The sequence below is a fragment of the Triturus cristatus genome, chromosome 1_2 (assembly GCF_964204655.1).
Source record: "Triturus cristatus chromosome 1_2, aTriCri1.1, whole genome shotgun sequence".
NCBI lineage: Eukaryota > Metazoa > Chordata > Amphibia > Caudata > Salamandridae > Triturus > Triturus cristatus.
The window spans coordinates 986278290-986304915 of NC_140580.1; the positions used below are offsets into that span (position 1 = coordinate 986278290).

The 26626-nt window shown below is 42.7% G+C and overlaps 1 protein-coding gene across 1 annotated transcript in view; it reads left to right on the top strand.

Annotated features, from left to right (window-relative positions):
* TMEM141 (transmembrane protein 141) overlaps positions 1-26416 on the top strand; it is a 101165-nt gene extending 74749 nt beyond the window's left edge. The window contains exons 5-6 of the mRNA XM_085610970.1: positions 17493-17603; positions 21860-26416. Coding sequence (XP_085467096.1) covers positions 17493-17603; positions 21860-21939 — 191 coding nt within the window. The 3' untranslated portion in view covers positions 21940-26416. The remainder of the gene's footprint in view (positions 1-17492; positions 17604-21859) is intronic.
* The last annotated feature ends 210 nt before the right edge of the window (positions 26417-26626 follow it).

The window sequence follows — 26626 nt, forward strand, 5'->3', positions numbered from 1 at the left end:
CTGATATTCCTGCCGTAATCTTCCATTCATTTTCTCCGGAACCACTCCTTTCTTTCTCCTTTTGCATACCGCAATTATATGGGACAGTTAAGCAATGCTCACTATCTTTTTATTTGTCAAAAACAGGTATCACCGGTCCTATAGTTACTGGCACAGTCACTGCTTCCATATTCTTAGTTAATTCTCTAATTTTCTCAGTTAATTCCAGTGTAGTTCTAGCTAACTCTGCTGATTTTTCATTTTCAGTTCTTGCGGTCTGTGACATTTCCGATTCTTTAAATGGATTATTTTTTCCCCAATTAGGTGGCATTTGCTCAAAATTTTCATTCATTACAGTCTCCTTTGTCGGGTGCACTCGGCGTCACCAACGCAGAATCCTGTTGATATGGAGGTGGGTTTTTATAAAACATGTCTTCCAGCACTTCATCTTCTGATTCACTCACTCCATATCTGTACCCTTCTGACTCTGTGTTATTTCACTTTTCTCTGCATTTTCTGCCACTCATCTCTCCAGCGTTCATCTTTGGTATACTTTGCCCAATTCTCTAACCAAATACATGTATGATAACCATATTTTGCTACCATAAAAGATACAGGCGATTTCGGTGGAGGAAGTATCTGTCCTTCCCTAGTTACAATAGGCTTATCCTTTTTAAATAGGTCTTTGATTTTCCCAAACCATGATGTTTTTCTCTTTCTCAGTTGGATCATAGTACATCATTTTTAATTTTCAAAGTTCTTAATCACCTAAGCTTTGCAAATCACTTCCTTCACGGCTTCTCCATATTCTGTCCAATCCCAGCGCGACTCACACTAACGCACCAATCCTGGGCACCTACGTCACTCCTGAAAATCTCCAATCCCAGCACAACTCACACTAACGCACCAATCCTGGGCACCTACGTCACTCCTGAAAATCTCCAATCCCTGCGCGACTGACACTAACGCACCAATCCTGGGCATCTACGTCACTCTGGTAATTCTCCACTCCCAGCGCGTCTCACACTAACGCACCAATTAGTGAAAGCTTTGCCTTCCTACAGCTGACCAATCCCAGCGCTGTCTTTCTGACGTCAGCCTTTCTCGCTACTCCTGCTTTTGCTGACCCCTCCTTTACAAAATTGTATTGGCAAACTTTTCTTACGTTTTCTTTAATTAAAATCTGTTAGTAACAACATAAAACATCTCCATTGCCTGTTTCGCTAAACCAAAGAGATAGCTTTGTTCATTTACACAAGAGTTCTGTCTTTCCAGTAGGCAGCGCCTACCTCTACCCTACCACAGAATTTTCTGTTACGCCAATAAAGTATCACTTCCCTCTACCTTACCCTTCTATCAAGCAAAAGGCAAACTGTTTCTCTGGGGATAAAACACATGTGGAGACTACAATGCTCCTGAGAATTAAGGCCAAAGTTTCACAAGAGAACCTATTACCATGCCACTCATGCACATTCACACAGAGATTTCCCTAACATAACACAATTCCATGTAATCACAATTCTTGAAACCAGAAAATTTAAATTCTATGTGACTTCTCTTGCCACATAAATCCACTCCGTACTTCCCGGAATCTTCAAATTTCCGACTACATTTAACATAAACAATACTCAACATAAAGTGTTAAACGTAAATCGATAATCACCAAACCAATACAATAAAACTTACATATTCTCCCTATGTCACAGATTCGTAATTACAACAACTCATCCATACATACATTCATTGGTGGGGCCCATAACACCAACACGCACTCGTCATTCAATAACTCTCACTCGAATCCATACATAGGAGAAAAGCGTTGGACATGTGGGTACCTTATTACCTATCGGGATTAATTTTCTTTACATTTTATACATATACCCCTACAGAATCCTGACCTTAACATCAAGGCACTCCACCATTTGGTCGATGGACCAATTTAGTTGGACTGGTTGATGGTGAATTACAACCTGCTAAAACACAATTAAAGCCTAGGGAACAGTTGATATTTTCAGTAATTAATTAAAGAACCACAAACTCATTTGTATTATTTCAGCTTTGTTTATCTAATGATAATTCTCTGTATTAGCATTTATTCACTACAGTTCATAATATAAATTCAGTTTTATTTTAAAAGAGAAATCAGACATTTAGTAAATAAGTATGAATTTAGAAAGCGCATTTAATTAATTACCAATTAGCAAGCGTCGGCGACTTTCTGAGTAAACAGAGAGTTATCCGCATTCTCTGGGCTAGATTGTCCGACCCACAGCAAAGATCAAACCGTCAGACGAAATAGCTTCCCGAAAACCAAAGAAATCCAAGACAAACCATGGAAATCGTCACCAGCTTGATGCAGACCCAACACCATGAAAGATGAACTCGATGTGCACCCCCCTTTGGCAGATGAGGGCTTTATATACCCTTTTTCCCGCTTACTTCATCTTAACATGCAACAAATAGGGGTAGAGAAATGTTCTGATTGGACAATTCTGGGTTATCTGTAAGTTTTCTAAAAGTTTCCCAGGGTAAACTCGTTCTTCATGAAGACTTGGCATAGGAAGGCGTAAATTTTATAATTGTCATTTTGCCCCCAGGCGAAAGTTGCGAATGTAACATTTAGAGGAAGAGAAGTCATTCCTCCACAGGTCCTGTATTGTCCCTTCCGCTATTCTCACACCGTCGTCAGTTGGCAGGCAAACCCGTGCCTATCCTTGACAAGGAACACGGTGTCACAGATCTGGGGTCATTTGGAGATCTCTATAGCCATCCGATTCTGCGCAGAAACCATCGCGCTCACTTGGTGGCGTTTTCGGTAGAGACTCCATCTATGGTACTGCGGCCTAGTAGGCCAGAATGCCAACTTTAGCAAAAACAGACATAATAGTAATTAAAATATAGAAATGGAGATTCTAATGTTTAAACCCACACTAATCCCAATATATATTAGTATTTCCCTAGCTGTAGCACCATTTAAAGCGATAATACTCACCATTTTACAGTCTTGAAAGCACAAGCAATCACAAAGCAACATAAATCATGCAATTTTGTATTTCACCACAATCGAAGGTTAGTTTGCGTACCATAATTAATTAATTATTCTGCCATGCAATTAGCATTTTAGTCCCACGTGTATCTCGTGTTTATCAAGGTGCAAAAGTTGATTAGTAATATTTCATTGCAAACCAGTTAATGTAAGTTAATTATAGAATGATTACGTAATTAATTTCATGCAATTTAGAGGAGGTATACAAAATTTTGTTTTACCTGCTCCATCAGTGGATATCTCATTTGCACCTCTGCCAACGGAAATTGGGACTCTACCATTTCTTCTCCAGTCATGTCACCATCCGTTCCTGCCATGGATAATTGCATTACTAACATGAATTCAACTCTCTTGATTGATTTCTTACTAATGCAACCTTGAAAAACTCACTTGTGTGACGAACACGTGTTGGCTGTGCTTCATGATGTCACCTATGTGTATTGTTGAAGAGTTCAATGCATAGATAATAAATCCATTTGGATTAAACCTACCGGGACAAGTAAATATTGGACAATCCGATTGTTCACTGGACTATATTTTTGAGTGCTGAGATATATTTTCTATAAATAAAATTGGTATAATATAAGTAGGATTCCAAGTGAAACCTCAGCCAACATGAGCATCTTCTCGTTGATGTAACTTGAAACCCTCAAAACGATCCACCTCAAGGAATAATCGCAATCCTTTTCAGGGTGGACCCTCAAAGTCACAAAATTAACCTGAGCTCTACACCCTGGTAACTATGGCACAGAGCAAGTAGGCGTAACTCAAGGCAATGTGTAAAGTATTTATGCAGTACCAAAACAGTAGTAAATTCAAAAAGCAAAACAATAAAGATCCCAAGCTGAATTAGAAAAATAGATTACAATTTAATAAAATATTTGACACACAAATTACAAAAATCCAATAGGGAATCTGAGATGTAAAATGTTAAAGTTTTAAGTAGCAATAGCGCCAGGACGCACAAAGTGTGAATGATAGTTAATGGTTGCAGTAGTTCAGGACCTAGGCACTATTTGACACTGACTGTGATGGAACATGGGTTGAATACACAAACCATGTTTAGTAGGCGTGTGTGCCTAGCCCTGCCTATGGGAGGTTGGTTATTTGAAAAGCGAGTTCTTCAGCTTTTTGCAGAATTTGGAGAGGGAGGTCGTTCCATGCTTTAGGTTTGATGTTAAAGAACGCTCAACCTGATCTGGTTCTGGTGTATGCATGGGATGTTGGCGAGTAGTTATGCGGAGTGGAGGTGTTTGGATGGTTGGAGGAATGAGATGCGCCTGTTCAGGTAAGTATGGCACGAGTTGTGGAGTGCCCTGAAAGGAAGTGTGTGTAGTTTTTAATGAGCTTGTTTGTGTATTGGAAACCAGTGTGTCTCCATTGTATCTCAAACATTAATGTATTGATTTTAACTCTTTGCCCGTAAGGGTAGGGTGTAGATAGCAGGAGAAGCCGCATGAAAGCTCAGCTTGTTTTGGACTTGACGTTGAATAAGAAGCGTTAGCTGAGCCTGGCTTGAGCTTTTCAGTGGCTTTAGAGCCTTCAGTAGCTTGAAAGTTTTCAGTGACTCGCTTACCTCTATGGTATAGGAGAGCCCCTTGAAATTTTTCATTCTGTGTAGCATACCTGGTTGTTTAGTGTGACACCCAAATCTCCACCAAACAATTCACCACCACACAATTCAACCCAACCCAACATAATTACACTCCACATAACACCACTCAACGCAACATAAACTCCACATACTTACTCTACTCAATACCACACAAACACACCCCACATAAAACCACTCTGTCACATAGCAACAATCCACATAAATGCACTCCACACCGTGCGATGTAATGCCAATCAGCATAATTTCACTCAACGCCACACAGTTCTACCCCACACAGTTCAACTCCACACATTTCCATTCTACGCCACATAATTAAACCGCAAACCACAAAATTGAATTCAACAATGCAATTACACAACACACCACATACATCTAATACACACCGCAGAATTCCACATCATGCCACAAAATTCAACAGCACAACACATAATTAAACTCCACTACACACCACTCCACTCCACAAAATACCATTCCACATAATTCCACTCCATAGCACACAATCCCACTACACATAATTCCACTACACTCAATACCACATCATTCCACTACACAAATCTACTCCACACCACATAATTTCATGCCACACAATTCCACAACTAACAAGTCCAATTCAACCCACATAATTCCACACCGCTCCACAAACATCCACTCCATAACACATGGAAAAAAGACATTGTCATTTACAACACCAATAGCTCTAACTCTCGCCAAAGTGAGACCTTTTGGCTTTACCAATTCTTGTTTAATTTATGTCCTAACTGTAACCTGTAACTTTGAGAGTGAGTGAGTGCATGAGTGTCCCAGTGGGTCTGTCACTGGGTTTGTCAGTGGGTTTGGGAATAGCTGCATAAGTGTCTCACTGGGTGTGTAAGTGGGTCCGTGAGTGTCTGAGTGGGTGCATGAGTGAGTCCGTCTGAGCGGGTGACAGAGTGTCTGACTGGGTTTGTGAGTGCCTCCATGAGAGTGTGTCAGTCTGTAAGTGCATGAGTCTCTCAGTGGTCTGTGAGTGGGTACGTGAGTCTCAGTGGGTCTTTGAGTGGGTGTATGCATGTCTGAATGGGTCTGTTAGTGGCTGTGAGACTGTCTCCGTGTTTCTGTGAGTGGGTGCATGACAGCCTGAGTGGGTGTGAGAATGTCTGAGTGGGTGTGTGAGTGTGTCCATCAGTGTCTGAGTAGGTGTGTCCTGGGCTGTGTGAGTGACTAGGGCAGAAAGGAACTGCACCTGCGACCTAATCCAAAAAGACTCCACAGTTTTGCACAAAATATCTACCCAAGTGGTGTACTTTCTACTGGCTTATTACTAAGTACTACCTCCTTGGGTTAATGTTCAGTACTTATTCCACACTACAGCTGCCTAATGGAGTATTAGGAAATGTCACCAGTGACCTTTTGTGCGTTTTGGCAATGTGATTGTTCTTGTGCGTCTTTATCCAGAAATATTTGATGACATAAATCCTCCTATAGAGAAGACAACGAGATTACAAAGAGGTAAATCTCCACCAAACAATGGTCTTTCTTCTTCACTATATGAAGTAAGTGCTTTTTTGTTTGGTAGAGATGCCCTCATATTACTCAGCATCAAGTACGCCTCATCAAAATCGGCGGTAAAATGCGCTGGGGCTCGCTTGTTAAGCTGTCCATCATCCTGGCGAAAGGCACCCACTCACAGACCCACAAAACTACTACCACACCCACTCACTCACAGATCCACACAGTCAGTCACACCCCCACTCATGCACCCACTCACACACCCACACAGCTACTTACACTCCAACTCATACAGTTACACACCCGCTTAACACCCACGCAACCACTCACACTCACTCATACACCCATGCACTGCTAATTACCTCAAATATTACATCACTCATGACCTCTTCTATGACATCATTGATAATATCAGTACAACATTTGCAGTGAAATTATTGATGATAAAATTGTGCATGGCGGGAACGTGAGTTCTAGTTACCGTAGGTCACGAGTTAGTTACTTGAGATAACTATAACTGCTAAATGTCTATGGTTTTGTGTGTGTAAAATCTGATCCTAAGTATAATGTCCTTGTAACCTTTGTTTTTTTTTCCAGTGAAAAAAAATATATATATGTGTGTGTGTGTGCGTGTTATATATTCATATATTCAACAAACATCTCGTCACTCAGTCCAAGAAAGAGCCCGCACTCCAGGATATCAATTTTGCAATCCAAATTTAATCAGCTTGGCCAACGCGTTTAGACCGGAAGGTCTTTGTCAAAGCCGTACAACAAAGTGAATAGTGCCCTAGTTCCTTTAAAAACAATGTGTCATTGTTACAAAGTAAAAATGATGAAAAGACTTTGAGTCATTCGTAAAGCACAACAATTCATATTGATGCAACACTGTCGCCATCATTATAAATTGGGACATTTGACCTCATAACTCCAGTGTAAATTTTACAAGAATGATTTTTACAATGTGCGTCACAAAAAATATTATATTACAAAACAGGTTGCCCGAAGAGGTTTCAAGTATTCCATGCAAATATATCTTTCTCAGTAGAAAGCGAAAACATCAGCGTGATCAGACCCGGCAGCTCAAAATACATCACCAAGTGTCAGGCGTAACTTGAATGTAAATTAACAGGTGTTTAGCTTATAGACAGCTACATTGTCCTGTGGCTGGTAACATTACAACAATCTAATTCACACAGTTAGCATTAGATCAGCAATCAAAAATATATGTTCGAAGCATGTGAGCTGCAGATTACACACTGTGCATAGATCGCCATCTGGTGTTGGGCCCGGATGTTTGCAGTTTGTTTTTCTTCTTGGACAGTCTTTGGAAGTCACGAGTTTGGTGACTCCTCCTTCGGTCCGTACTGCGCATGGACTTCGGCTCCATCCTCAGAGCCATCGGGCTCGGATGTAATACTTCGTGCTCCGGCTTCGAACCTTTCCAGTTCGACCTTCGACGAAAAATCCTCGTTCATCGAGATTCTTCAGACAAAATCATCTTCTTTATCTCTCTCTTCGGCACTTCTTCGATTCCTGGCATCGGCGGCGGCCTTCGGGCCTATCTCGACTCCGGCCTCGGCCGATGGAAAGGACTCCCTTTAAGAAGTGCCCTAAATGTGGGTCTAAATTTCCCCACACCGATCTACATCAGGTGTGCAACCTCTGCCTCTCTCCCGAACACGAGGCCCGAGACTGTCCCGCCTGCAAGTCTTTTCGATCAAAAATGACTATTCGGGATCGAAGAGCTAGACGCACCATGGCGCACTCCTCGACCTCGGCTCCACCCGACATCTTCGGAGAAGACATCGAAGCTTTGGGACAGCAGCACACCGAACAGGAAGACGACCTCGTCAGCGCTTCCGAGGTCGACGACTCCGACGTGGAGGAGATCACACCGGTGCAGAGGGTCGTGAGTACTCTACCCCCTCCCACTCCTGCGCCCACACCGAAAAAGACTCTGGTTACACCTTCGCCTCCGGGCCTAGGCAAAACCAAACCTACCGCTTCCATCATCCCACCTTCGGGCCCGGTGAAGAAGCATCATAAGTCTTCCGGCGGCTCGGGCTCGAGCCAGCCTGCTAGCGGTGCCAAAAAACACCCTTCGGCACTGAAGAAAACCACACCAAGCTCCGTTCCGAAGCCATCGGTGTCGAAACCTGGCCTCTCGGTGCCAACCAAACATAAATCCCTCGGCGCTGAAACTCCCGTGCCGAAACCCGCCTCGGCACCGAACAAAAAATCGGAGGTCCCGAAAAAGCATGGTACAGATATACCAAAGAAGCCGTCGGCCCCGAAAACATCGGCGCCAACAGATCAATCGGTGCCGGAGGAACTATTCACGCCAGATCCTCTACAAAAGACTTTAACAAAGGATCCAAAGACTGGACAATTGACTTTGTCTTCAAAGAAAAGACATTTGGACAAACCAGCTCCTCCTCCACCACCAAAACGGAAGGACTCTGCCACATCCCCTTTCAGAGTACCTTCCCCACCTCCTCCACCTTCTCCACCTCCGCCCCCTCCACCTTCTCCACCCTTGCCTCATCGCTCTCCAACCCCGTCTCCAGACCCTGATGACCAAGGGGACCCATACTATGATCCAACAGATGCCCCACAAGACCCCACCCCTCCGGGAACACCAGCCCCATGGGAGGATTATCATAATCCAGATGTCCCAGATGTACCTCAGGATGATCTTTATCCATCCAGGCCATCACCACCATGGGGTTCCACCACTTGTTACAACGGGCGGCACATTATCATGGGGTGGAGTTACACACTGATCCAGTTGAGGAAGACTTCCTACTTGATACCTTTGACATCGCAGATAAATCTACTGCCATACTACCCATGCTTAAAGGGGTGACCAAACATGCGGCAGAGGTTTTCAAAGACCCAGTCAGGGCTAGGGTCTTAAACCCCAGAATAGAGAAAAAATATAAGGCCGCCCCCACAGATCCTGCCTATATTAAAGGACCTGCACCCTTAGACTCATTAGTGGTATCCACAGCTAGGAAGCGGTCCAATTCTCAGTCATCTGGTGAAGCTCCACCACCCGATAAGGAGTCCAAGCTCCTAGACGCGTCAGGCAAACGCATTGCCTCGCAAGCTGCCAATATGTGGCGTATTGCCAACACGCAAGCGCTGTTGGCAAGGTACGACAGAGCGCACTATGATGAGCTGGAGACTATCATGCAACATCTCCCAGAAAAATATAAAAATAGGGCTCATGAACTAATACAAGAGGGAAAGACCATTACCAACACCTCTATTAAATGTGCTCTTGACGCAGCAGACACAGTTTCCAGGGCTATAAACACCAGTGTTCTGCTTCGCCGTCACGCCTGGCTCAGAATCTCAGGTTTTAAACCAGAGGTACAGGCATCTATGCTAAACCACCCTTTTGACCAGCAACACTTATTTGGCCCAAAGGTAGACGAAGCCCTGGAAAAAATGAAAAAAGATACAGATACGGCGAAGTCTATGGGAGCACTACAGTCCCACACTCCTAGACGCTCCTTTCGCCGCTCCTCCTTTCGAGGCACTGGCAGGGGCTACTCTGCCGATAACGCCTCCACATCCTACAAGTCCCCTCCTCAGACTACCTTCACAAAGGGCTATCAAAGAGGTGGATATAGAGGAAACAATAATAAGGGCAGGGGCAAAACCAACACCGCCCGTTCTGCCACACCGCCCACACAATGACTTTCCCCCGCTCCCCCCAGACCATTCCACTCCAGTTGGGGGCAGACTACAAAACTTCTTTCAAATCTGGGAGACCATAACATCAGACAAATGGGTGACACAAATTATTCGGTCAGGGTACTGTCTCGAATTAACATCCACCCCCCCAAATATTCCACCCAGGCACCGTACAATGTCGCAAGAACATACCACATTGCTCAAACAAGAGGTAATATCCCTCCTGCAAAAACAGACTATAGAGCAGGTCCCCATCAATCAACAAAATTTAGGGGTCTACTCTCTGTACTTTCTGATACCAAAAAGAGATGAAACTCTACGACCCATTCTAGACCTCCGGCCTCTAAATACATACATACACTCAGACCATTTTCACATGGTGACTCTCCAACAAGTTCTCCCACTCCTCTGCCAGAACGATCTTCTCACCACACTGGACTTGAAAGACGCATACTTTCATATTCCAATACACCCTTCTCACAGAAAGTACCTCAGATTTGTAGTGGACGGCCAACATTATCAGTTCAAGGTTCTTCCCTTCGGGGTCACAACCGCACCAAGAGTGTTCACCAAATGCCTAGCAGTAGTGGCGGCACACCTCAGAAGACAACACATTCACGTCTTCCCTTACTTAGACGACTGGCTAATAAAAGCCACGTCCTACAACCAATGTGTGCAACATACAAACACTACCATCCAACTACTTCAACAGCTAGGTTTCACGGTGAACCACCAAAAGTCCCAGCTGATACCGTCTCACACAAAGCAATACCTCGGTGCCACTATAGACACCTCAAAAGCTATAGCCTATCCCAACCCAACCAGAATCGCAAGCATACAAGCCTTGCATCAAAGATTCATTCCTCGGCACTCTCTCCCAGCAAGAGTGTTTATGAAGCTAATGGGGATGATGGCATCTTGCATTTTCATAGTGCCTCATGCAAGACTTCACATGCGTCCACTCCAAGAGTGCCTAGCACGCCAGTGGAACCAGGCCCAGGGGCAACTGACGGATCTGGGGTTGGTGGACGGTCGCACCCATCGCTCTCTGCAGTGGTGGAACACCACAAATCTTTCCAAAGGGCGACCGTTCCTGGACCCGGTTCCTCAGGTAATTCTAACAACGGACGCATCGCTCTCCGGTTGGGGAGCGCATCTATTACACCTCACAGTGCAAGGTATATGGATGCCACAACAAAAGCTACTCCACATAAACCATCTGGAGTTATTGGCGATCTTTCTAGCCCTGAAATCATTTCAGAAACAAATCTCAGCCAAAGCAGTCCTCATTCGCACAGACAATATGACTGCAATGTACTACATTCAAAAACAGGGGGGGACACACTCTCCACAGCTCTCTCGATTAGCACAGAGCATATGGAGATGGGCAATCCCGCAAAAAAGTCTTTCTCCTGGCACAACATGTCCCAGGGATACAAAACACCATGGCAGATCTGCTCAGCAGACAAACGCAGCAAATGCACGAATGGGAACTGCATCCACAAGTTCTTCACCCATTCTTTCACAAGTGGGGGCATCCTCAGATAGACCTCTTCGCCACCCACGAAAACAAAAAATGCCCAAGCTTCGCTGCCAGATACCCACACCCATTGTCCAAAGGCAATGCGATATGGATGAACTGGTCAGGCAAATTTGCATACGCCTTTCCGCCTCTCCCGCTAATTCCATTAGTGTTAAGGAAGCTACAACAGCACTCCCTCACACTCATTCTAGTAGCTCCAACATGGGCCAGGCAGCCGTGGTACACCACACTACTACAGCTCTCAGTGGTACCACACCAAAAATTACACCTGTCTCCATGCCTCCTAACTCAGAACCATGGAGCAATCAGGCACCCGGACCCAGCTCAGCTCAACCTTGCGATCTGGTTCCTGAAATCTTAGAATTTGGATACCTTAACCTTCCCCCTGATTGCATGAACATTATCAGGGAAGCCAGACGTCCTACCACTCGAGCATGCTATGCCGCAAAGTGGAAAAGATTTGTTATTTACTGCCGTAACAATACAATCAACCCTTTAGATGTATCCATACAGCACATCATATGTTACCTGCTCCATCTACAGTGGTGTAACCTGGCATACACATCCATCCGTTTACACCTAGCAGCAATTGCTGCTTACCTGCAAAACACGACAGCATTTATCACTTTTCAGAGTGCCTGCTATTAAAGCTTTCATGGAAGGCCTCAAAAGAGTAATTCCACCCAGAGCACCACCCTCACCTGTGTGGAATCTAAATATAGTTCTTACAAGGCTGATGGGACCGCCTTTCGAACCAATGCATAAATGTGAGCTACAGTTCCTTACTTGGAAAACAGCCTTTCTCGTAGCTATCACTTCCCTTAGAAGGGTTAGTGAAATACAAGCGTTCACTACACAAGAACCTTTTCTACAGATACATCACAATAAGGTGATCCTTCGCACAAATCCAAAATTTCTGCCCAAGGTCATTTCCCCCTTCCACCTCAATCAATCGGTGGAATTACCGGTTTTTTTCTCGCAACCTTAATCTGTTGCAGAAAGGGCTCTACATACATTTGATGTTAAAAGGGCTTTACTTTACTATATACAAAGAACACAATCTTTTAGAAAGACTAAACAGCTGTTTGTCTCGTTCTCTCCACCACATAAAGGCAACCCCATCTCAAAATCAGGGATAGCTAGGTGGTTTGTAAAATGCATACAAATTTGCTATCACAAAGCAAAAAGAACATGATCTGTTTCACCTAAAACCCACTCTACAAGAAAGATGGGGGCTTCTATGCCGTTTCTAGGGAACATACCCTTAGATGACATCTGCAAAGCAGCCACATGGTCAACACCGCACACCTTCACAAAACATTACTGTGTAGATGTGCACACCAAACAACAAGCTAGTGTGGGCCAGGCTGTACTAAAGACACTGTTTCAAACCACTGCAACAGGATACCGGTGGTCGCCGCTAGGGTTGTGTACTGCTATATAATCTATGCACAGTGTATAATCTACAGCTCATATGCCTCGAACGGAATATGCTACTTACCAGTATGCATCTGTTCTTGGCATGTGGAGCTGCAGATCTATACATGCCCACCCGCCTCCCCGGCTACCTGTATCTGTTCCAGTCTATCTTACTTAGATACAACACACATGGGTTTCTTTACAATTATCACTACGCTCCATCTTTTCCCTGCTGGCGAAAAACAATCTGAGGATGGAGCCGAAGCCCATGTGCAGTACGGACCGAAGGAGGAGTCACCAAACTCGTGACTTCCAAAGACTGTCCAAGAAGAAAAACAAACTGCAAACATCCGGGCCCAACACCAGATGGCGATCTATGCACAGTGTATAGATCTGCAGCTCTACATGCCAAGAACGGATGCATACTGGTAAGGAGCATATTCCTTCTCAGGGGAAAGCAAAAACCCTAGCATTATCAGGCATGGCAGCTCTAAATACATCGCCAACTGGCAGGCATATTGCATGATTGTAAATTAATAGATGTTAGGTGCATTTAACAGCTACATTCTCCAGTGGCTAGTAACAACACAAAAAATGAAATTACATAATTGCCATTAGCTCAACTTCAAATAGCAAGTGCTGAAACAACTGAGTGACAAGAGTGAAATAAGTGTACACCTAGTGAAAAACAGAAAAAGCAAAGGGAAATACAGAAAACACACTATACAAATCAAATCAGTATGGCAGCATCCTAACATGAAACAACTAGTTTATGGCTGAGGCTACTGTGTGTCAGCAGGGCACAAGAATGTTGACTATTGCATCAAACAATATGAAACCTGTGGACCCCAAAATAGGGTTAATCAATGACTAACAGAGAGGAACATCAACTTTTATTCTCTCTGACCTGGTGTCCGTGTCAGTTGACGCCCTATTGCCAGATATGAAATCCAGAAATAACCATTAAAGAAAAAGGGAAAGCAAGGCAAAAGGAAGAGGGAGAAGACAAAGGATACTGCTGGTCTGATTGATCATCCAATGTCCTGATTAAGGCCCACAGTGTTGAGCATGATGATTTACTCCGACTCCTTTATTCTCAGAATGCGCACACTGTTGCCAACTCTCATGTTCGTCACAACCCTGTCAATCCCAAAGAATGAAATGTTATGAGAATCTGTTGCATGTACCTGATGCCAATGGCATGAAGCAGGATAGTTGGAATCCCTGTTTTGTTAGGCACGCCAGTGTTCCAGTATCCTCTTTAACCAGAAAGATAGTACTGCCTATGTACTGCAGACCACAGGGGCAGATCAAGACATAGATCACAAAGTCACTGTTGCGGTTTATAAACCTCTTGATCTCAACTTCCCTGCGCTTTGGTAGTGTGAAGTTTTTTGTTGGTGCTATGGGAACATGTCTTACACCAGGGGTCACCTTTTCTATAATCGGAGCTACTTATTATCAATGGAAATCGTCCCGAGCTATTAATATTAGAGTTGTACTAGTGGCCATATCGTACAGGATTACAAAAGTGACCTTCATATACAAAATTAGCATCAGGCAGGGTTAGCAGCAGCAGTGTAAAAAGACTTTGTCAATTTGGAATGCATCTAAATGGGTAATACATAACATGTATGTAATGACCCTGGCACCAAGGTAATAATATTAGTAATAAGTCTCCCCAATGCCACATAATTTATCACTCAAACATCAGCTTTAAATATAGTTTGGAAATTCAACCATTTTTCTTTAAACATCAGCTTATAAGTTCTGAAAATACACACATTTGTGTCTCCAAAACACACATTTCAATTTTGCTATACATATATCAGTTCAACCAAGCCAAAGCTTTTAATTTAGTATGCTCGGCTGGACATCGGAGAACTACTTACACATGGCTGAAGAGCTACCAGTAGCTCACAAGCTACTCGTTGGAGAAGCCTGCCTTACTCCTATCACACTTAAAGAACCTCTGGTGCCAGGATGCTGAATATGCTTGTGATTTCATGGGTTAGCTGTGTAGTAACGTGTCTTTTAGTGAACTGCTCTTCCAGTATGTTACCAAGGGGTGAGAGCTCACCAAATCACCTATGACTTGGTCCGATCTTACCAGGTGCCAATGTTTAGCACCCGTCTGACCGAGTCCAACTTGCTGTTAAAAGCCCTGATGAGTTTCACTTCCCTGCCGTCCTCTTTCTTTTGTTTCTGTGTTAGTAGGCTGTCCCTGCTGACACCCTCGACCTTTTTGCAGGCTGCCCTGATGACCTTCCCTGGGTAGCCATTAGATTTGAATCTCCCCACCATTCTGGCCCTCTTCAGTTTTAAATGTCTCAGGGGTGCTGTTATTCCTTTTAGCCCTAAGCATCTCCCCAGAGGGGAAGTCCACTTGAGTTTCGGATGATGGTATCCGCAGGCGTGTAAAATACTATTGCCGGCAGTGCTTACCTAAAGAGACTTGTCTATATAACACAATCTTCTACTCTGATAAGTACATCTAGTAACTCCATGGTTGTTCTATGTGTCCAGTATGTAAATTTGAGATTCAAAATTACTCACAATCCAAATGAAAAAAGCATCCAAAATTCCTGTGACCCATCCTAAATTAAAAAAAAGATCATCAATATATCGTATCCAAAAAGGCAGGTGTTGGGTCCAATTCTCATTTGCTTCTATCCTGATGTACTAGGCCTCCCTCCACCCCATGAAAATGCCTACATAACTGGGAGCAAACCAACTTCCCATCACATTCCCGATAAGTTGCTTAACTATTGGTCTTCAAACAGAAAAAAAGATATGTTCTAGGCAGAACCGCCGTGTACGAAAAAACAAGGGACACCCAACTCACACGGAACCAGGGTACTTTGCAGTTTAACAGAAAACAACGGTTCCTGTGGACAGTTAACAAATGATACTTAATATATAATAGCACAATCACAGTAATCAAAGGCAAAGATGTCTGAAAGAGAAATGGCATATAACACAAATGTTTTATGAAAATTTTGTTTTATATAATGTAATCACATTATTTTAAATCCAGTGCATGGTGCCCTGGGCAGAACCATAGCATGCTAAGCATCATGGAGTGCACCTATAAGAATATCGGTTTGTCCCTGAAGAAGTGTTTGCAGGCCCTTATGCCTAGATCATGATCATTGCAAGAGTATAAGGACACAACATCTATGGTCACAAGGCTATAACTTGGTTGCCATAGGATGTTTTGGATTTTCATCACCATTAAAAATTGAAGCTCCTCAACACCCAGTAGGCCCTGTTCACGCCAGTTGATGGGCCAGGTATGGTATTGTGTGATAATTTGTTTGTATGTTGTCACTGGTGACTTGACATAGCTGCCTGACATCTTCAACTGCCTTTTAGCCTCTTGCTGTATTTATTCACATCCCATAACACAAAATTGCCGGCCTTTTCAGCAGGCTTAATGACAAATGAGGAGTCTCTGCTCAAAGTATCAAGAGCCAAAAGCTGCACTGCTCTTAAATTCCTGACATAACCATTGCTGCTGTCCTTCCACAAACGTAAGAGCTTATGGGTCATAGTCCCCTGGACGGTATCGATATTATCATGTGGGTCACAGGATTATACTTCGATCCCGTCTAAAATCATTCCTGTTGGTCCTATCTATTTCAAGACCAAAGTACATAATAACTCTCTCCGCCTCCCAATCTTGACATTCAAATTCTTTCAGTGCAACCAGACCTTCAATATCACTAGTACAAAGGTTATCATAGTTTGGATCATACACAATATCAACAATGTTACCCCCCAACTTTCCGCTTTTCTTTCTGTTGCGTAAAAACTTTTAACAATTTCAATTTCCTGATGAACAGAAAAAGGTCAATGCTAGCCTTGGAATAGTCAAAATTGGCAATGGGACTAAAGGATAGCCCCAATTCCAAAAGAGAATGTTCGTCCCTATTAAGTTCATAGGTAGATAAATTAATAACTGTTAAATTGTTCTCACCCATTATTTGTTCCTCTTGTTTCGCAGTGTATTTCTCCGATGTACCAAGCTTTATTTTTGCACTGGTTTCTCCACTCCTGCTTTTCCTCCTCCATCGTTGCCACCTCCTCTTCCTCTTGGCGGTCTTCTCCGAGGTCCTTGGCTTTGTTGTAAAAACAGTATTGGCCAACCTGTGCAAGTGCTTTGCGATATAATATTTTTTTGTGAAACACCATGTAATAATCATTGTTGTAAAATGGACATTGGAGTTACGAAGACAAATGTCCCAATTTATAATGATGGATACAGTGTTGCATCTGTATGAATTGTTGTGCTTTACGAGTGATTGACGGAAAGTCTTTTCACCATTTTCACTTTATAACAACGACACGTTGTTTTTAAGGGAACCTAGGGTACTATTCACTTTGTTGTACAGCTTTAACAAAGAGCATCTGTTCGAAACACGTCAGCCAAGCTGTTTAAATCTGGATTGTAAAATCAACATCCTGGAGTGGGCTCTTTCTTCGACTGCGCGATGAGATTTTTTTGGGCTGTGAATCAGGTCCTGCACCCGCTGGCAGGCACTGATCCCGCTGGATGGATGTAACCAGGTGAGCAGGAAAATATTAGAGGGCGGGTTGGAGTGGGGTGTGGTATGGGGGGTGTGTCTGTCTGTCTGTCTCAGGCAATTTATCGAAACACTTTTACCCACCTTGAACAGTTTTTATGCTGGTTTCAGTTGCAGGCTCCGTTGCAAGCTATGCAGTTACCAGGAGAGAGACGCAGAAGTGCTCCAACCTCTGGATGTACCTTGAAACTGGCAAGACATTTCAGCCCACCATAGGAGGAGGTAAGACCAACAGAGCCCAGGTCAAATGTGAATGTTTAGTGTCTGAAGGGGCTACTTCTAAAGGGTTAGCCTGTTGTGGAACATGTGTGTTTTTGGTGTTGCAGCCCCAGAGAACATCTAAACTTGGCTCATTACAGCTGCTTTTGTGGAGGAGTTTACCACTTTGATAATCTCAGTTTGCAAACTGGAATTAAAAAGTATGAAAATATATTTTCAGTCAGAAATTATTATTCTGAGGTATGTGAGACAGATTAGGGAGGGGCAGTGTTAATTACAATCTAGTAACTTAACTTGCTAGATGGGCTCTTTAAGGGTGGGTTTTACATTTTTGGTGAAATACTAAGCAGTTGGGAAGATAGGTTCAGGGTTTAGCAGAAGAATGTCTTTTTCAGTGCCTTTGACTGCTTGGTTTTCCCAGTCTCCAGTATGAGGCTGGATTTCCATCTGGTTCTTTTATAGCCACAAAAGTTGTGAAGCTTGTTATTCACATAGCGGGGAAGTGCAGGTTGCACCATTTTATGGGTAACAAGCCCATTTTAAAGTCCATTCAGGTGTCAAAGGGATAGCCAGTGTGGATCCTTCAGAGCTGAGATTATGTGGTTGAATTCTTTTGCCCCAGGGATGAGACACTGCATGTAGAATGATCTTGAATGGGGTTAGAGACATTGTGGTCTTAAGAACAACAAGAGAGAACACCAGGTGTGAAAGGATCAGGGTTTGATCTGCAGATCTCAAATTGGCTTGGAGATATAGAATTTACATCTTTTTGTAGGAACAGTTGATATTATTTGGGGGAAATAATAGTTTTATTGAATTGAAAGCACAGAGTCATCTTTGCGATATCATATTAAAGCTCAAATATGGTGAATAACAATACATCAATAGTCCGGTGTTGCATAGACCAGACAGTTGGAAGATTATTTTTCAGTTCGTCTGCGCATCGCCATGTCTTCCATGGGTGATGTACACATCTCCCAGGATTAGTTGATATTACACTCTTTGTGAGGTTAGGTATAATCCAGAGATTTTTTTTTTTTTAAGAGTTTCATATAGCGTGAACTAGACCCAAGGCATCGGGTATCACAGCGCTTTACATGAGCACCAGTTTCGTTACAGAAGGACACATTCATTTTTAAAAAATTTTTTTTATTAGTCACAGGGAGATTAATTGATTTGCCCAGAATCGCAGCATGTTAAGCGTCGTTGCTGAGGCTCGAACCCGGTTCCCCAGCTTCGAGGTCGACCGCTCTAGCCCTAAGGCTACATCCTCTCCCCAGATTGTTGTGACTATTGAAATCCAGCAATCTCGTTGAGGGGACTAGCTTGTATGTGATACCAAATGAGAAGGTTGAAGAAACCCTTTTTGGACTTGAGGGGTGTTTCCATGGAGAAAATTACCAAATGCAATGCTCATGCCTACCCTTGATGCGACCGATGCAGATGTAATTTTGCATATGAGATTACATATCACATTACCTTTACTACTTTTAAGAGAAGACTTTAGATGTAATAATATTTATTGGTTTTACTGTTGGTTATTTAATTGTATTTTCCGATGGCTGTTAGTTTTTTGTATAACTATTGTGAGATCTTAAACATTGCATTTGGTGGGCCAATCATGTTTTCATCACTGTTGTGCAAGTAATAAACTGCAGCCCCAATCATAACTTTCTATAACATACATTTCAGATGTTTTTCGGTTTTAATTTGTAACCATACCTGCACTTTAACTGTTGTTTTTCAGTGAATATCTGATGTTTTTTAAATTTGGTGTGGGTGCTGTAAGCAGAGATCACCATAATTCCACTTTAACCTTTTGTGTTTTCAGTGAATTTTGGAGTGTTTGGATTATACACCAGATCTAAATGTTTTCGAGCCTGCCCAGGTGGCAGATTCCCGCTGCACGTGGACAAAGGCTGTGCCCAGAGCAGATTGCGTTCTTATAGCTGGGCCTTCTCTTTTCCTTTTAGCCTTTTTGGGAGTTTTGGACCCTATTGTTAGGTTTGCCAGCTTGCAACTATCTTCATTCCTGTGGGCAGAGAACCTGGTGCAAGCTTTGTGCGCCTGTGTTTATCCTTCTGAGGGGTCCGCAGACCTGGTTTCAGATTCATGGAACCTATGCAAGAACCAGTATAGGCCCATAAAACTGCCAGGCAGTTTGCTGTCCTGGCTTATGAAGCTTGTCTGGGTTTGTGGTCCCTAGCCAGGGTGTGCTGTTCACAGGGGCCACTTTGGGGGGGTCGTAAAACCTGACTCTGAGTCTGTGAATCCCCGTGGTAAAATTAGCTTTTCTTTATTTATCCTCTGAGGCATTTCTAGGGCCTCCCAGCATGGGCTTGGGAATCAGAGAGTACTCACCCAATTCCCTTATTTAACCTTTCATTGTGTTTTTTCCCAACACAAGAATCGAGTCCTTCCGTTCTGTAATGGAGGCTGCAAAAGTTGTCTCCAAGTTCTGGCCAGCCAAACAGGTTGTTAGGGGTTTGCGGACTCGACATCTACGATGAGAGAAAAAGCTCCCTCATCCAGTCAGATTTTAATTTACATTTTTATTTTGTGCCTGCGGAGTTTGGCAAAACATGATTCAAGTACCTCCGCAAATTAATGGTCAAAATATCTATAATTTAGCCCCTATATGCAAAAAATAAATAAAAATTAAATGTTTCTTTTTTGAAAAACACTGAACAGATTTACACCAAACAAGCAAAGGCACTACCTTGAGTAAAGGTCTACTTTCATGCTAGGTTTGTTATAATTCCTTTCAGCATATTTTTTAATCAACGAGAGCAGAAATCAGTGGACATTAAAAAAAATATATATAGAAAATGTCACTATTTTTTAAAACCCCCCTCGTATTTTTTGGTCTCTGGTTGATCGAACTGTACTAACTTTTCCACGCCGAACCCAAAACGAATGAACTCTGGTTTTGGAGGTTTTTTTTATGCAGGTTCGTCAAAATGCATCAAAGTTATTAAGCAAACAAAAATGCATTTTCAATGGAAACTCTGAGCTAACCATAAATTCAAAGGTACTATTTCCTCATAAACCGGAGGTTCGAGTAGTTCATATATTTCAGAAAGGAACATACAATATGGGACACTGTGTTTAACTGGTTGCTGCCAGGATACAGCGTTTACAGTTTTTATTTCCACGCACTGTGAAGGATTGTTTGGTAGATGCTGGGCCTGTAAGGGTGAGCTTTTCAAGTGTGCCGACTAATGCTCGACAAGCAACACTGTTATTTTGAAAGTGTGTCGTATTTTAGGTCTCGCCTGACCCAGCGCATGCGCTGGTCTGGCAAGACTTTTTGAGAGGGCTCCAAAAAGTGCTACCAGGCCAGCCTAGAGCTACAGTGCATGTGCGCGGGCCCGCGCCGCGCTTGATCGCGATCACTTTCACTTACGCGGCCGCTTTGATGTTTGATCGCGATCACTTTCGCGGCCGCTTGGCATAGCCAATAGGTCTCGCTTTTGGGACCTTATAAGTATTTAGTTATGCAACTGTAGCATGGCTAAACACTTATAAGGTCCCAAAGGCGAGACCTATTGGCTATGCCAATGCTTGTTTTTTTTTTTACCAGCACTGAAAGAAAGAAAAAATACTGTGTTAACCGTCCGCTTAACTTTGTTTAGGAAAGCTACATACTCTGCAAATTAATTCAGAACTGTGAATTGTGGTGGGGAAATGACAGTGAATACATCTTTTCCGTGAAATTTAAGAAACATTCACTAAGAAAGCTTTGGTCACCTTCCTCTCAGCTGGACTGAGGCGAGTGCTTTTCCCTAAGATCCAACCCTACTCCTGTCTTGCTGTCCATCATTACTCCCCGGCTGTGAACTAAGTTATGTCTAGAGGGAGGAACAGAAAATCTTCTGTAAGAAAGAACGCTGTCACTTAGAGAGCCAATGTGTGACCATTCTTCAACGCACAACATTCCTAACCCCACCAAACACCACGCTGGCGTATGCACAGGATGTAACATGTTGGTCTGACTGTTGGAATTTGCCCAGTTTGATTCCTTCGTTTTTTTTGTATAGCTTTTTTAGTTTCATTAAAATATCCAGTTAAAAAAGAAAAATAGATACCGAGAAAAAGAACACTGGAACAAGAGTGAGAATGATGAGTGGTGTTTGGGGAATGGTAGGTTCGATTTTTTTTCTACTTCTGGTCATAGAAGCAATATGCTGTGCTGAAACATGATGATGGGAACTCTTCTCTAACTATATTTATGACCATTGCATTTGTCGTCATTGCAGAGAACACTTCGAGATTGGATCTGCAAGAACCCACAGAAACCCAAAAGAAGACCACCAAGTATGGAGACAAGATGGAATGAGGAGGCTGGCAGTGTGTACTAAACATCAGTGTGATGGAATGGACTCCAGGATGCCCCAGTGCCTTTGGAAAAACAGGATTTATAACGAAACCAGAGACAATGGATCAGTGTGCTCCATTGTAAACCAAGGGAAGGGATGCACTGCTGTATGTATCCTTCCTAGAGGACAGGTCTGTACCTAGGCCTGCTGCAGAGAGATTATAGTACAAATGCCTGCCTCTTATGTGTTCTGTAAATGGATTGCGCTGCCCGCTTAATGATCTCACTGGTTTCCACAGTACCACCCAAAACTCCATTGCACTCCTCACAATGTCGTTCTCTGTGATGCAGTCACTTTACAGTCTTCTTACTTCATTTGTACAGCCTTGCTTTTCTTCCCACAAGGCATACCACTCGCTTTCTGTGAGCACAACCCTACAAGCTCTTCCTGCCCAGCCTGGAGTTCCCAAGGCTTGTTCTACTCATGCAATGGGAATTAATAGGAACCCTATTTCAGCTCCAGCCCTAAACCTGACTCTGTTTCATAGACTTTTTGAGGGAAGGGGAAGAATGCAACATTGGTAGTGTTGTGTTATTTATATTGCCATTCTGCAGCACACCTGCTGTATATGCCACAATTACATTAATGTGGGAAAGTCGATGCTGCTGTTGCAGACTGGTGGTTTGTCGCATGCATAGTGTTAGAAACCATCATTTGTTCTAGTGAAAAATTCTGCAGATTGCCAACATAGTTGAAATAAGCAAACCTAAGCAAAATTAAGCCTTGTTTTACATACCTGTGTGGACTGTTAGTGACTCCATTTTCAGGGGCGGTGGGTGAGATTTTAAAGTGGTGGGGCGCAAACGAATTAGCATACAGCACCGTAGTGAGCGAGTGCACCGAGCGAGCCCGAACCCCAAAAGGGGGGTTTGGGGGGGGTTACCCCCCCCCCCAAGAAAATTTTGAAAAAAAAGAAGAAAAATCGTGCATTTTCAAGCAAATTTGGGAAAGGAGGAAGGTTAATAAAGCAATTGTGAAAGTGCAGTTATTACATTAATAGATGCATAACATAGGTAGCTGCTTATTCAGTATTACCACAGAGCTTCATACATTCTGTCCTATTATGCTCAGGTGCTGAATTCAGACTATAAGACTCATGGAAATCTCAGCTCTAAGAGTAGAAGAAGTTGCACAGCAGTGTAATGGTTGCCAGGCTCGTTCCGCAGGAGCGTCAGGAACTTGAAGAAAAGTCCTACGGCCTTCCGACTCTATTAGACTCTAGAGTAACGAATGGGACGCAAGGGGAAAACAGGGAAACAAAACAAGGAAAGTCGGGGGAAGAAAAACAGTCTTACAACATACTGAATATTAGACTCTAGAGTAACGAATGGCAAGTAAGTGGAAAACAGGGAAACAAAACAAGGAAAGGCGGGGGAAGAAAAACAGTCTTACAATATACTGAATATAAAAGAGGCAGCGCAATGCGCTGTTACCGTGATTCTGGTTGAGCTGAGCTTTGTACACACACTTCACATAGGTCCACGCAAGTACCCCAAATATAAATGGTATAAAGGTTTTCGCAATTTGCCAAGGGGAAAGGTTTGATAGGCAACACAAGCAACGAATCGTTCACCCTGCGGGAGACAGGTCCGGCCAGTGAACAAAGGTGAGCAAATCTGTTTAGTCTCCAAATAGAACAAACACTACAAAACTTTTAAAAACAGAGATAACAATGCATTTCTTACCTCAATCAGAATTTTTTGTATTCAACAAACAAGTAGCAGCATTCACTTTTTGTAAATGAAATCCGCACGTCTGTCTTTCAGTGTAGCAAACTTGTCAATTACTTTCATATCTTTTGGACTAGCTTGCTCTCTACAGATATCATCGCCAAAGCATTTAGTCTTTCCTCTAGCTTGGTGTTCCTGAGGAATGTCTTTAATGCGCTTTAAGGCTGAAAAACATCGTTCAGCTTCTACTGTTGTCATTGGAGTCGTAATCACAATTTTTAGTAAAGTCACTGTCTCTGTAAGTGAGTTTTCCATATGCAGTTTATGAATTAAACTCAGCAAAGTCAAGGCGCTTGTGGCCTTCCGGTACACAGGCATTCCGTAGAGTACAGTTAACTCAGTTCTCAGCTGCTCTTTTTTGAGCATAGGATATGCTTCCACAGCCTGATTCAGAGCACGCTCAGGGAAGGATTCCTCATATTGTGCAAACTCTTTACTTTGCAATAAAGTTGCACTCACCAAATGTTTTGTGAATGAAAAACGTTCTTTTGCCTGCTCAATTACAATGTCACATATCTCCTTTCCAATTCGAACCAGAGAGGTGATGTTTTGTCTGCGGTTTGCAAAAATAGAATGCTCCGGCAGTTTGCTCTCTAAATCTTCAACCCCATCTCTCACTTTCATAATCTGTTGTACAAATGCAGCTGTATTGGCTTTCACAGAGACAGTATCTAGGTCTTTTCTTTGCAACTGATCGTATAACACATCAACAGGAATCATTATGTCATGAAATAAAAACAGTAAGAACTGAAACTCTTTGTCTTGTAGTGTTCTAATAAACCATAGGCTTCACTCTGACTTGTGTGATCAAAGTCTGCTCTGGATGCTATGGCGACAAAACATTTCTCAAGGCCCTCCCTCTGTTCAAAGATTAAGTTGACTGTACGAATGCGAAAGTTCCAACGAGTTAAGGATCCCCTTGGTACGCTTTTGTCCACAATTTCATGAAGGGCTTCTGTTCTTTTGGGGGAACGTGTGAAGAATGCTGCTATGCCTCCGATATCCTGAAAGAAAACTCGTGTCTCTCTGATCTTTGATACCGCCTGTTGCATAATAAGATTGAGTTGGTGGGCGTAACAGTGCACAAAATGAGCATTAGGGTACACATCTCGAATTTGTTTCTGTACTCCACTATGGCTTCCACTCATTACGGACGCACCATCATAGCTTTGTGCGATCAGTTTTTGTTTTTGAGGCAGGTCCGGGAAAATTAAGTCCAGTTGACACAGTATTGCTTCAGTGATGGTTGCTGCACTAGAGTCACTTAAATGCGTGAAGCCATAAAATCTTTCCACAACGTTTCTGTCACTGTCAAGGTACCGAAACACTAACACGGACTGTGTTTGAGTGGACACATCAGTGGTGTCATCAGCCTGAATAGCCACAAAGTCTGTGTTTCGCAACTCTTGCACAATATGGCTTCTTATAATTTCGAGCATACAGTCAAGGAGTTCATTTTGTATTGTATTAGAGGTGCCCTTAAAGACTGTAGCATGTGCTAAATGTCTTTCCAAATCCTGGTCTATGGTTGACATTAAATCCACTAGGCCTCGGAAGATCCCAGGTTTTGAGGAAGTTTCTGATTCGTCATGGCCTCTCAATGCCAGTTCGAAAGCACCACAAACGAATGCAATCAATGATCTTGGATAGATTTTGTCTGTTCTTTTCAACAGCTTCATTGTGTTTTTGAATGGATTTGCGATACGCATCATTTATCTGCTGCTCAATTGGTGCGTCTTCCCCCAACATTCCCAGTCTTGTCAGGTTTTCCAGATGATTTCTTGTGAGCGCATGCTTCTTTATTTTTTCAGCGATGTGCTTCAGGTCGACCATTCCTTGCCTTGTCCAAGAAAAGTCACCGCCAAACAGCAAGCAGGGGAAGCAGAACAGAGAATTTCTTATAGGGCACCCTGTAAGCCAATCAGCTTTTGTGTACCAGGCATTTGAGAATGTACGTTTTGACATTTTTCCTCTGTCCTGGGTAGTTTGCTGTAGGTTTATTTCAGGCTGATGAGGTCCTAATTGTTTTATCTGTAGTTTTTGTTCAAGTGGCCGTGACTGGAATGACTTTGTAATCAGCTCTTGTACTGTATTCATGATGGTGTGTTGCTGGCCTTACCAATATATATATATTAAAGAAACCTGTCAATAATCAAAGTACAACGTATAAGGTGCAGTGCAATAATATCAAATTTCAGTATAAATACATTATACATATATCTTGTGCATTATCCTAATACATCTCAAATGACTGCTAAAAATAGAGCCGTACTGCCTCCTGCCTCTCTGTGCCATAGTGGTTGCTGGAGGCACTGAAAGACACTGCTTGAGGGCCTTGAGAGTGACCACATACATACATAGCCCTAACTCCCATGTAAAAAAATATATAGCATCAGTTTCCTTACCTTTAACACTGGTGTTTGCTGGGTTGTAGCCGGGGTCGGGTGAGAGAGCAGCAAAGGAGGTTGGGGTCCTCTTGTTGTTTGCTGGAAAATTGCCCCAAAATGCGGTAATGTTTCAGGTTGTCAGGTGCTGAAAATGAAAAGATAACAATATTATTGTGACGTATTTTTGTCTGCCACTGCTTTTGGTTTGTAAAACAGTTAGTAATTTTACCAACGCATTGTCTAGAGCTCCACTGTCTTTTCTTCTTCTCTTTTAAAAAAATGTATTTATTGTAATAAATTTGTAACTTTTGATAATTGTATATATAAGGGTCATGTTTGCTTCAGTTTATTTTGCTTTCTTTTTTCTTTTCTTTGATGACTGTCAATATTACAAAGTGTAAATTTATTGTATGAGTTCTTGAACTACTGTTTAGATTAATTATAGATTGCCCCTGGTTCAGGAGCTTTTGGGCCGCCCCTGTGGTTGGTATTATAACAGATAAAGAGGGCTGGCTGAAAGCTCCATAAGT